This window comes from Stenella coeruleoalba (assembly GCF_951394435.1).
Source record: "Stenella coeruleoalba genome assembly, chromosome: 8".
NCBI classification, from domain to species: Eukaryota; Metazoa; Chordata; class Mammalia; order Artiodactyla; family Delphinidae; genus Stenella; species Stenella coeruleoalba.
Window position 1 is genome coordinate 93,418,051 of NC_137154.1, and position 12,656 is coordinate 93,430,706.

The following is a 12,656-nucleotide window of genomic DNA, read 5'->3' on the forward strand; positions in this document are numbered from 1 at the left end:
AAGGAAATAGCCATCCAAGTCCAGGAAGCACAGAGAGTCCCAGGCAGGATAAATCCAAGGAGAAACACGCCAAGACACATAGTAATCAAACTGACAAAAATTAAAGACATAGAAAAACTATTGAAAGCAACAAGGGAAAAACGACAAATAACGTACAAGGGAACTCCCATAAGGTTAACAGCTGATTTCTCAGCAGAAACCCCACAAGCCAGAAGGGAGTGGCATGATATATTTAAAGTGATGAAAAGGAAGAACCTACAACCAAGATTACTCTACCCAGCAAGGATCTCATTCAGATTTGACGGAGAAATCAAAAGCATTACAGACAAGCAAAAGCTAGAAGAATTCAGCACTCCCAAACCAGCTCTACAACAAATGCTAAAGGAACTTCTCTAAGTGGGAAACACAAGAGAAGAAAAGGATCTACAAAAACAAACCCATAACAATTAAGAAAACGGTAATAGGAACATGCATATCGATAATCACCTTAACCGTGAATGGATTAAATGCTCCAACCAAAAGACACAGGCTTGCCGAATGGATACAAAAACAAGACCCATATATATGCTATCTACAAGAGACCCACTTCAGACCTAGGGACACATACGGACTGAAAGTGAGGGGATGGAAAAAGATATTCCATGCAAATGGAAATCAAAAGAAATCTGGAGTAGCAATACTCATATCAGATAAAATAGACTTTAAAATAAAGAATGTTACAAGAGACAGGGAAGGACACTACATAATGATCAAGAGAACAATCCAAGAAGAAGATATAACAATTATAAATATATATGCAGCCAACATGGAGCACCTCAATACATAAAGCAACTGCTAACAGCTATAAAAGAGGAAATCAACAGTAACACAGTAATAGTGGGGGACTTTAACACCTCACTTATACCAATGGACAGATCATCCAGACAGAAAATTAATAAGGAAACACAAGCTTTAAATGACACAATACACCAGATAGATTTAGTTGATATTTACAGGATATTCTATCCAAAAACAGCAGATTACACTTTCTTCTCAAGTACACATGGAACATTCTCCAGGATAGATCACATCTTGGGTCACAAATCAAGTCTCGGCAAATTTAAGAAAAATGAAATCATATCAAGCACCTTTTCCTACCACAATGCTATGAGATTAGAAATCAATTACAGGGAAAAAAACGTAAAAAACACAAACACATGGAGGCTAAACAATAAGTTACTAAATAACCAAGAGATCACCGAGGAAATAAAAAAATACCTAAAGACCAATAACGAAAACATGATGATCCAAAACCTATGGGATGCAGCAAAAAGCAGTTCTAAGAGGGAAGTTTATAGCAATACAAGCCTACCTCAAGAAACAAGAAAAATCTCAAATAAACCTTTCGGTGTAAGGTTAGATTACACCTAAAGGAACTAGGGAAAGAGGAACAAACAAAACCCAAAGTTAGCAGAAGGAAAGAAATCATCAAGATCAGAGCAGAAATAAATGAAATAGAAACAAAGAAAACAATAGCAAAGATCAATAAAACTAAAAGCTTGTTCTTTGAGAAGATAAAGAAAATTGATAAACCATTAGCCAGGCTCATCAAGAAAAAGGGGGAGAGGATTCAAATCAATAAAATTAGAAATGAAGACGGAGAAGTTACAACAGACACCGAAGAAATACAAAGCATCCTAACAGACTACTACAAGCAACTCTATGCCAATAAAACGGACAACCTGGAAGAAATGGACAAATTCTTAGAAAGGTATAACCTTCCAAGACTGAACCAGGAAGAAACAGAAAATATGAACAGACCAATCACAAGTAATGAAATTGAAACTGTGATTAAAAATCTTCCAACAAACAAAAGTCCAGGACCAGATGGCTTCACAGGTGAATTCTATCAAACATTTAGAGAATAGCTAACACCCATCCTTCTCAAACTCTTCCAGAAAACTGCAGAGGAAGGAACACTCCCAAACTCATTCTATGAGGCCACCATCACCCTGATACTAAAACCAGACAAAGATACTACAAAAAAAGAAAATTATAGATTATTTTCACTGATGAATATAGATGCAAAAATCCTCAACAAAATACTAGCAAACAGAATCCAACAACACATTAAAAGGATCATACACCATGATCAAGTGGGATTTATCCCAGGGATGCAAGGGTTCCTCAATATACACAAATCAATCAATGTGATACACCATATTAAAAAACTGAGGAATAAAAACCATATGATCATCTCAATAGATGCAGAAAAAGCTTTTGACAAAATTCAACACCCATTTATGATAAAAACTCTCCAGAAAGTGGGCATAGAGGGAACCTACCTCAACATAATAAAGGCCATATATGACAAACCCATAGCAAACATCATTCTCAATGGTGAAAAACTGAAAGCATTTCCTCTAAGATGAAGAACAAGACAAGGATGTCCACTCTCACCACTATTATTCAACATAGTTTTGGAAGTCCTAGCCACTGCAATCAGAGAAGAAAAAGAAATAAAAGGAATACAAACTGGAAAAGAAGAAGTAAAACTGTCAGTGTTTGCAGATGACATGATACTATACATAGAGAATCCTAAAGATGCCACCAGAAAACTACTAGAGCTAATCAATGAATCTGGTAATGTAGCAGGATACAAAATTAATGCACAGAAATCTCTTGCATTTCTACACACTAACAATGAAAGATCAGAAAGAGAAATTAAGGAAACAATCCCATTCACCATGGCAACAAAAAGAATAAAATACCTAGGAATAAACCTACCTAAGGAGGTAAAAGACCTGTACTCAGAAAACTATAAGACGCTGATGAAAAAATCAAAGATGACAAAAACAGATGGAGAGGTACACCATGTTCTTAGATTAGAAGAATCAACATTGTGAAAATGACTCTACTACCCAAAGCAATCTACAGATTCAGTGCAATCCCTATCAAATTACCAGTGGCATTTATCACAGAACTAGAACAAAAAATCTTAAAATTTGTATGGAGACACAAAAGACCCCGAATACCCAATGCAGTCTTGAGGGAAAAAACCAGAAATATAGATCAATGGAACAGGATAGAAAGCCCAGAGATAAACCTACGCACCAATGGTCAACTAATCTATGACAAAGGAGGCAAGGATATACAATGGAGAAAAGACAGTCTCTTCAATAAGTGGTGCTGGGAAAACTGGACAGCTACATGTAAAAGAATGAAATTACAACACTCCCTAACACCATACACAAAAATAAACTCAAAATGGATTAGAGACCTAAATGTAAGACTGGACACTATAAAACTCTTAGAGGAAAATGTAGGAGGAACACTCTTTCACATAAATCACAGCAAGATCTTTTTTGATCCACCTCCTAGAGTAATGGAAATAAAAACAAAAATAAACAAATGGGACCTAATGAAACTTAAAAGCTTTTGCAAAGCAAAGGAAACTACAAACAAGACGAAAAGACAACCCTCAGAATGGGAGAAAATATTTGCAAGCTAATCAACGGAAAAAGGATTAATCTCCAAAATATATAAGCAGCTCATGCAGCTCAATATTAAAAAAACAAACAACCCAATCCAAAAATGGGCAGAAGACCTAAAGAGACATTTCTCCAAAGAAGATATACAGATGGCCAAGAAGCACATGAAAAGCTGCTCAACACCACTAATTATTAGAGAAATGCAAATCAAAACTACAATGAGGTATCACCTCACACCAGTTAGAATGGGCATCATCAGAAAATCTACAAACAACAAATGCTGGAGAGGGTGTGGAGAAAAGGGAACCCTCTTGCACTGCTGGTGGGAATGTAAATTGATACAGCCACTATGGAGAACAGTATGGAGGTTCCTTAAAAGACTAAAAATAGAATACCATATGACCCAGCAATCCCACTATTGGGCATATACCCTGAAAAAACCATAATTCAAAGAGACACATGCACCCCAATGTTCACTGCAGCACTATTTACAATAGCCAGGTCATGGAAGCAACCTAAATGCCCATTGACAGACGAATGGATAAAGAAGTTGTGGTACATATATACAATGGAATATTACTGAGGCATAAAAAGGAACGAAATTGGGTCATTTGTAGAGACGTGGGTGGATCTAGAGACTGTCATACAGAGTGAAGTAAGTCAGAAAGAGAAAAACAAATATTGTATATTAACGCATATATGTGGAACCTAGAAAAATGGTAGAGATGAACTGGTTTGCAGGGCGGAAATCGAGACAGAGATGTAGAGAACAAACATATGGACACCAAGGGGGTAAGTGGTGGGGTTGGGGCAGGTGGTGGTGGGATGAATTGGGAGATTGGGATTGACATGTATACACTGATATGTATAAAATAGATAACTAATAAGAACCTGCTGTACAAAAAAAATAAAATAAAATTCAAATATTCAAAAAAAACCTCAAGAAACACAAAAAACCAAAAAACACAGCCAGCCCCTTGCAACCCGGACTAAGCAGCCTTTCTTTGTAACTGCCTCTCGGTGAAGCATTCTCTTTGAAGATGCTTTATTTTTTCCCCAGTGTGTCAGTTGGAGGACGGATTGCCTCTTTCCCCTTTTGGTCATTATCTCTCTTTTATTTAAATTTTACTTTGTAACAGGGAGATAAAAGGTAGCTCTGTGGATGTAGTATTTTCTTCTGTTAATTACATTTATTTTTCAACCAAGTTCTGGGAGGTGGTCTGGTCTCCTGAAAGGACCATGCACACAGCTAGAATCATAGATTGTCTGAGCTGGCAGGGACCTTTGGTTCAGCTATGACTAGATTCTAGTCCAGGCCTCTTATTGTACAGATGGGGAAACCGAGGCCCAGAGAAGGGAAGGAATGGCTCGCAGATACGGAGCCCATAAGTCAGAGTCGGGACCAGAAACCAGTCTTCTCTCTCTTGCTCTGTGCTCTCTCTACCGAACCGTGAGTAGACAGAGGCAAGCTCTTGTCTCAGCTGGGCCGATGTCACCCAATGACCTTGATCCAGCACCTTCCCTTCCCTGAGAAGGAGCTACTGCCCACCAACCTCACAGGCAAGGTATGGGCTTTGTACATTGTCAAGTGCTGAGCGCTGTGCTGTGCCAGTGGGAAGGCTGGGCTATGTGCTCAGGCACCACCCACGCTCTCGGGGTCAGGGAGGAGTGGGGACCAATCGGGACTGGATGGTTGCCAACATGGGTGTCCAGGGGCTAGGAAAGACTTCTGCTCCCTTTAACGAACTCTTAGAAATCTGGGGCCTCGAGGAAAGCAATTCTCCAAGAACCACCTCTGGAATCCCAACCGCCATCAGACCCCTGAGCTTCCGGAACTCCGGTTTGGTGCCTGATATCGAGAGTCAACACTGCATGAAAAGAAAACATTTCACTTCCCAAACCCGTAAGCACCTCACATGTATTCTCCCTGTCCATCCTCCCTTCATTCTCCACCAGACGCCCTAAGTTCCCCCTTCATCTGAGGACGCGCACGGCCTTGCCTGCCTCCACGCTCTTGCTATACTTTGTCCTCATCCTGGAATGGAATGACCTTTGCTTCTATTGGTTCTTGTCAGAATCCTTTTCATCCTTCAAGTCCTACTTAGTGACTGTTGCTTTTGTGGAGCTTTTCTTGGCTTTCCCTTGTAGGCCCTGCAAATTAAAACTGATTACTCCATCCCTGATTCTCTCTGTGTCACATTGTTTGTGGCTTTTTAAGGCACTTATCACTTTGTGTATTATAGTTATTTTGGGTATATGTCTATCTCCTCTTCAAGATCCTCAATTTCCTGAGAACAGCGACTCCATTTTATCCAGCACTAGATTTTCAGCACCTAAAACTAATGATTGCTAATGATTATTGAATGTGTATTTGGTGTCAGGTACTGTGTTAATTGCTGTAAGTGCGTGTCTCACTTGAATCTTAGCAATGAGTAAATAGCATTATATTTCCAAACTTACAGAGGAGGAAATTGGGGCCTACAGAGATTGCTGTCCAAGATCCCACAGCTATCAAGTGGCAGAGCTGGGATTTGAACCCAGGTCTCTCTGGTTCTGAAGTCTGTGCTCTAATCCACAGAGTTTTACAGACTATTTAGTGAGTGCCCAGTGAGCAACTGTTGAGTTATCACTGGAAACTGTCAGGGTCAATGGTTCCCGACAGAGGCCAACCACAAATGTCCAATTTGACACTTGAATGCTTTTTATGATGTATATCCCTTTGAGACATTTACTCTCTTACTTCTACTTGGCTAAAGCGGGGACTAAGGTCAGTTTGCCTTCTGAGAGGTCACACAAGTGTGAGGTCTGACAAGGTGGAGCCGTATAGGGTCAGCGTTTTCCTGAGCGTGGTGGGGGCGTCAAGGAAAGCCGCACAGTTGGCTTTGTAAATGGCAGGTCTTTCTGGAGCTGGCCTTGCGGGTGGCGGTGGGGGTGGGGTGGAGTGCTGGTGGTGTGGGCTGTCTGGGATGGACTGAGGGCTGACCAGGAAGGGCTTAGCCCTGGCAAGCCCATCTGTGACCCACGGGCCCAGGTCCTGTGGGTCCTTCCCTATCTACCTGCGCCTACCTGGGGGAGGTGGGAGAGGTAGAGGGGGAATGAAGGAGGAAAAGGGCAGAGCAGGCAGGGGCAAGGACGTCCTAGAGGAGGAGCTGAGGGTGGGTTACCTGAAGCAGTGTGCCCGCAGAAAAGCAGCAGGAAGTGGGATGGAAGTTCCTCAAGAAGGTCAGGACTACCCCACCCCCATCACCAAACGGTCCCATTGTCACAGGAGCCCCTTCTGAAAGCCAGATCTGGGTGGAATGATTCAGGCTGGTACTGAAAAGCAGTCAGACTCTCCAACCCCAGGCAGAAGCCCCAGCCGTGCTCAGCCCTCCACACCGACTGCCCTCAGGCCTCAAATTCCTCCTCCTCTCCTGCTGGCATTTGGGGCGGCACAGGGGCTTCTAGCATGGCTGGCAGGTCACTGGGGAGAGCGAGGCTGGAATGGAAGGAGGCGTTTGTGACAGAGGAAGTTGTGCAAGGAAAGGGTCATCGAGGGGGCACATGTGGGTGAGGGTTTGGAGACCCCGGGTGTGCAGAGGGTGTGGGAGGGGGCCCAGCTGGAAAGCAACCTGTAGGGGAGGGCCGTGTGAGGGGGGATGCTGCGTGAGCAGCTCGGAGAGACTGTGTCACAGGCAGCCGATGAGGGAGGCACGGCGAGTGGGAGAATACGAGCCGGAGGTGTTTGTGAGACAGAGCAGATGAAGGGAAGGCGTGCCCCTGTGCCTCACTATGGAAGGACGCAGAGCAAAGCGACAAGGTGGCTGGAATGAGGACGAGGGGGAAGACGGAAGGAGCAAGGTCCAGATGCTGCCCACAAGTGAGGACAAGTAGTACGGAGCTCCCATCATCCCTTGGGAAGAGGGGCCAGAGGTGTACGCTACTGCGAGAGTGGTGGCTGAGTGTGTGGCTTGGTGCTACGCGTGTTCGTGAGGCTGCCCGGGATTTACGAGGTGTGTGCTCGTAGCTGCTGCCTGGGTCGTGACGTGAGGATGGCACCGAAAAATGCAGGTCCAGAGGGGAGAAGAGAATTGCCCAGGACGCCCCAGGACATCAGGGACAGGCCGACGTGAGCTGGGTCACCTTGCACACAGCCCACCCCCTGGCCCCTGCGTCTCCCTTCACCCACATCCACCTCAGCGCCACAGAGAAGCCACGGGCCACAAAGGCACCACCACGCTTGCCCAGTAGAATCCCCTACCTTAGAGAAAAAAGGCAAAGACCAAAAAAAAAAAAAAACAAGCCTGAGAGTTTGAGCTCTTTTCTCCTGCTGACGGTGGGGAGATAAGGATCAAATACCAAGGACGGCGATAGTTCCACGAGGTGCCTCCTATTTCCTCTTGCCGCACGCAGGCGGAATTAGCAAAGTTCTCCCCAGCTGAGGGATGTAGATTGATTGCCTGGTTTTATTAAGGACAAAGTGCTTTTTGATAGTGTGAGGGAAGAGCTCCCCAGAGCGGGGATTCCGGTGCCCGGAGCTTCCCAGCATCGATCGATTGCTGGGGCTTCCCCGTCTTGTGCTGAGTGAGCGAGGGTTTGGCAAGCGATAAAGAAGCTATGATTCTTAAAGGCGGGGACTCCAGGGAGACGCTGGGCGGACCGCACACTGGGCGCTGCTCTCAGCTGCCTTTCCTACACGTACCTTGGAGCGTCTTCCATTAAAAACAAAACTGGTGGCTAAATCTCTGACGGTCTACTGGGTGCCAGTTACCATACTGGTTGCGTTAGCCATGTCATCTGACTTACTCTTGATACAAAACATAACAGGTAAGGCGCTCTCTTGACCCTCCTTTTGTACATCAGGAAAATGAGACACAGAGGCCAAGGAAACCTGTTAGAGGTCACTGTAATTACCACACGGCGCCCAGATTCACAGTTGGCTTGGTCAGATGCTAAAACTCAGGCTCTTGCTGCTGTTCTCTGTGGCCCATGGTCTGTTTCATGACAAAGGGCCAGACACTGTCTTGATATGATTCCTGGGGGCTCACTATACAGACCCCTAAGAGCGTAAAGGGATAGGCTCGTCCAGTAGGAATGTCTGTGTGTGACTTAACAGAACTCAGGGATATTCTAGACTTCAACGCCATTGATTCTGGCTCTAGGTCTGGGGATTTAGAAGCCAGAGATATGATACTGAGCTAGAGTGAGTTTTACTGCCTTTCTGGCTTTTCCAAAGCTTCTTCCCCTTTCCATGATCAGTTCCTGTGTTACTTACGATGATTTTGGGAGCTGAGTGGGCTGGGAATGAACCTCTAGCACAGGTGAGGAAAGGAACCTAGAAATGTGAAGTCACTTGCCCAAAGCCAGGAAGCTCATCAGACAGATCTGGAATTGGAACCCAAGATTTCTGCCCATAGGCCTATCTCCTACATTGCATACGTGGTCTCCTTGCTAAGCCACAAACAGGTTATACACTAGCAGGTGTACATTAAATAAAAGAAATAAATTGTTTGATATGACTCTTCAGATGGAATTGCCAACCTACAGAGCAAAATAAATGGGCTGTCGTACGACACCGTGGTACAGCAAATCACGAGCCTATCATGACTGGAGTGGAGCGAGCTGGGGCCATTTAGAGTGAGGCCATTGTTTTAGATGAGAGTGCTTTGGAATCCCCCAGCAGAGGTTCCCAAGCCCACCCCTGTCTAGGAATCCTTCCCGCCTTCCCTTCACAGAAGGAGCAATGGAAACCAAAGGGGGAGGCAGGGTGAGTGCAGAGATGGGCCTTGGTCTATGATCAGGGGTGTCTGGAGGGTTGCACGGGGGCAAGACTCACTCTTAACAGTGAGGAACATGGACTTGCTGATGTCGGTGCCCACGCCGTTGCTGGCCTGGCAGAGGTAGTAGCCGATGTCCTCTTCCAGGACGTGGCGGATCAGTAGCGAGCTGTTGGGTAGGATCTGGATGCGGCCGGTGAGGGGCACTGGGTGGTACTGCTGGGGGTTCCCGCTCCCTGAAAGGAGGCGGCAGTTAGGAGGTCTGGTGTCTAGGCTGGGGGGTTGGAGTGCCTCAAGGAATGGCTGATACCTTTCTCTTGCTGATCTAGGGCCATTTTGTAGCATCCCCAAAGTGCTGGGAGCTCACATAGTTCTTGTTTCCTGGGAAATAGGAAAGACCCTCACAGAAGCCTGACCCTGCCTCAGATCTGAGGTATGGATCTGAGGTATGGAGCTGGGGGGGGCCTCAGCTCAATGCCCACCTTGGCACTGAGCTTCCTTTGGGCTGAATTCCTTGGAGGGGAAGAAAGAGTTCTCTTTGGGCCACTTGGCAATAGGCAAAGGGAAGATCGAGCCCTCAAATGGCGGTTGCCTGGTTGTAGGCAGTCAGGCCTGGGAAAGAAGCCAGCCATCCTCCAAGGGGGGCTTTGGATACCTCCTCCCATTGCCCCAGAGTCAGCCATGGACACAGTAAGGATAAGAGGTTGGCGCAGGGCTTAGTCAGAAACCAAATGCATCCTTGGGATGAAGTTGGGTTCCAAGAAGGACCAAGATCCCAGAATAGGTTGGACTGGTGAGAAGCAGGGGTCAGTGAGACTCTGGGACCCTAGGGTGGGGTGGGGAGAGTTGGGGAGTATACTGAGTTCTAGGGTTGGAGGGGGGAGGGGAGAGGTCAATCTACGGGGACGAGAGGAAATCTGGAATTAGCATGACAGCTATTCCTGGTCCATAGACCCTTTGGGGGTGGCTGAGGATGACTTCCAGTTCAGGTATAGCCTGGGGTCTCAAAGGTCAGAACCCAGGGCTAGGAGTCATGCATGTGTAGAGACCAGGCCAAGTCGCATTAGTATCCTCCCCATCCCATCCCCGGCCATGCTCAGAGATGCTGGCTGGCCAGGGGCTTACCCTTGGCATGCTTCCACATGACCTTGGGTGGGGGGTAGCCGTCCACCGAGCAGTTGAGCACACCAGCCTTGCCATAGATGCCATCCTGGTTGTTGGGCTGCACCACGAATCGAGGGGGCACTGCAGAAAGAGGGAAGGTGGGGGAGGAACAGATCATCTCGGTCTCTGATAGGTTTTCTGGGGGCTGTGGGCACCTTCCATTCAATGTTAGCCCAGCCTGGACCATTATAAAGTTGGGAGCAGGCACCTCTGAACATCTGAAACCCAAGATGTTGAGAGCTTTTGCCAGTCGCATTGGGTTGGCAGCTGGGAATTGAGTGCCAATTCTGACTTCACCAGTGACCAACTGAGCCAGGGTCTTCTCCTCTCACGGCCTCCGTGTCCTGGCCTGGAGAGTAAGAGGTTTGAACCTCTTGATCTTTAAGGCCCCTGCCAGAGTCAACTTTCTCTGAGCCCGTGATGCAAACTTGAAATCTAGAGAGTGTTTTTAGCAGCAGACAGAGCTGGACCCTTCCTCCTCCCAACCTCGCTGGCCCGTCTCACTCACCGCGCACGATGAGCTGGCGTTCCCTGCTCACGGTGGCCGCTGTGTTGCTGGCGATGCATGTGTAGTTGCCATTGTGCTTGAGGGAGACGCTGGAGATCTGCAGGGAGCTCATGAATTCCTTGCTCTCGATGGTCACGCCCGAGCCTGAGATGATCACCTGTCCATCTTTCCTCCAGGTGATGCGGATGGGCATGTCCCCCGAGGACACCACGCAGGGGATGTAGAGAAGCTGGCCAATGGAGGCAGGCGGGAATTCGAAGGGCTGGATGAGAGGGGGCACTGGGAAGGCAAGGGGAGCGCTGCTGTCAGGCCCCCACTCTCCCCAGCCTGGCCAGCAGCATGCCCATCCTTGCCTGGCCTTCAGGAGAGTGGGCTGCGAATAGAGTTCCGTGGGCACTGGTGCCTGTTTTCCCATATGTGCAGAATCTCCTGGGGTGCCCTGTCATTGTCCCCTGGCTCCCGTTCCTCTGCCCACCCAGGCCTGGATCTGCTGTCTCTGTTCAGGGCCTGGGCTGGCCTGAACTAATCATGACCTTCAGATTTGTACTGGAACTTGAATGGTGATGACTCATGTGCTTCTTGACTCCTGTCTGCTTGCTGACACACTGCCCAGCTTTTAACCTGACTTCCCTGCCATTCCTCGGTGCCCCTGTGCTCACTGTCTCATCCCAGAGCTGAGTCTCCCAGATGCCTGGGGGCCTGGGATGGATAGAGATGACGTGCCTCAGATGCTGAGGCTGTTCTCCGTGTGCACCCCACAGCTGCTCATCTAAAGCCAGGCTGCTGTAGCCTGGTCTCCTCCTGTAGAGGTCTCATCACCCACCCCATTGTCTTCATGCATTAGGACGGGCGAGAGGAAGTTCCCATCACTGGTTGTTTTCAGCTCCTTTATACACACCTCCCACCAATAATGTGATATGGGCTTAATTGTCCCCACTATACAGATGAGAAAACTGAGGTTCAGAGCAGAGACTTCATTTGCCTTAGATCACCCAGCTCATAAGAGGGGACTGTGGGATTTGAAACCTGATCTGTCTGCTCTCCAAGTCCAAGCCCTCTTTCTTATGCTACCTGGTTGCCTTGTTGAGAAAGCCCCAAACATGCCCAGACCAGAGACCCCTTTGTCTCGTAAACAAGCTCCCCATGGGTGGCAGGAAAGAGCAGAGAGGGAGCCCTGTCATCTGCAACATAGCTAGTTGGTTAGACTCACCCAGCTAAACGTCATCCACATAGCCCCCACCCCCCAGAGATTCGGCCCTCCCCCTCTCCTACTGCCCACATCTCAGCCCCTGGGGGGGCCTGTCTGGAGCCTGAGCCTCTGCAAGAGGGATCCTCCTTTCTCAGCTCTGGCTAGAGCAACAGCCATTATCTTTATGATAACTCAATTAGGACACAGTGACTTCCCCAGCAAGTGGGGGGAGAAGAGAGAGAAGGAGACAATTAGCTTAACAAGGCTGAGCACCCAGTAGATGAGACATCCTTTCTGCAGTCAAATAATTAGATTACAAGGCTGTCCACAGTCCTCTGGCCTTCTCCCGGGCACCAGCCCCACCCCTCCTTGGAAGCTTGCTACTCTCCCCACCCAGAGTGGACACAGCAGGGGGTGAACCCTGAGGGGAAAAGGATAAGTGACATCATATGCATGCCCAAGGCACCCCAAGGATTTTCAGGGCTCAGTGGCCAGGCGTGGACAGGGCAAAACCCTAGGCAGCCCTTTGGATCTCTGGGGAAGCTCCTGGTCAAGACTTCTAGGTCCAG

At 47.4% G+C, this 12,656-nt stretch overlaps 1 protein-coding gene across 1 annotated transcript in view; it reads right to left on the reverse strand.

The window, feature by feature from the left end:
• Positions 1–12,656, reverse strand: part of DSCAML1 (DS cell adhesion molecule like 1) — a 342,838-nt gene that overhangs the window by 65,918 nt on the left and 264,264 nt on the right. Inside the window, exons 9-11 of the mRNA XM_079930621.1 lie at positions 10,899–11,177; positions 10,352–10,471; positions 9,286–9,462 (exon numbers count right to left, since the gene is read on the reverse strand). Coding sequence (XP_079786747.1) covers positions 9,286–9,462; positions 10,352–10,471; positions 10,899–11,177 — 576 coding nt within the window. The remainder of the gene's footprint in view (positions 1–9,285; positions 9,463–10,351; positions 10,472–10,898; positions 11,178–12,656) is intronic.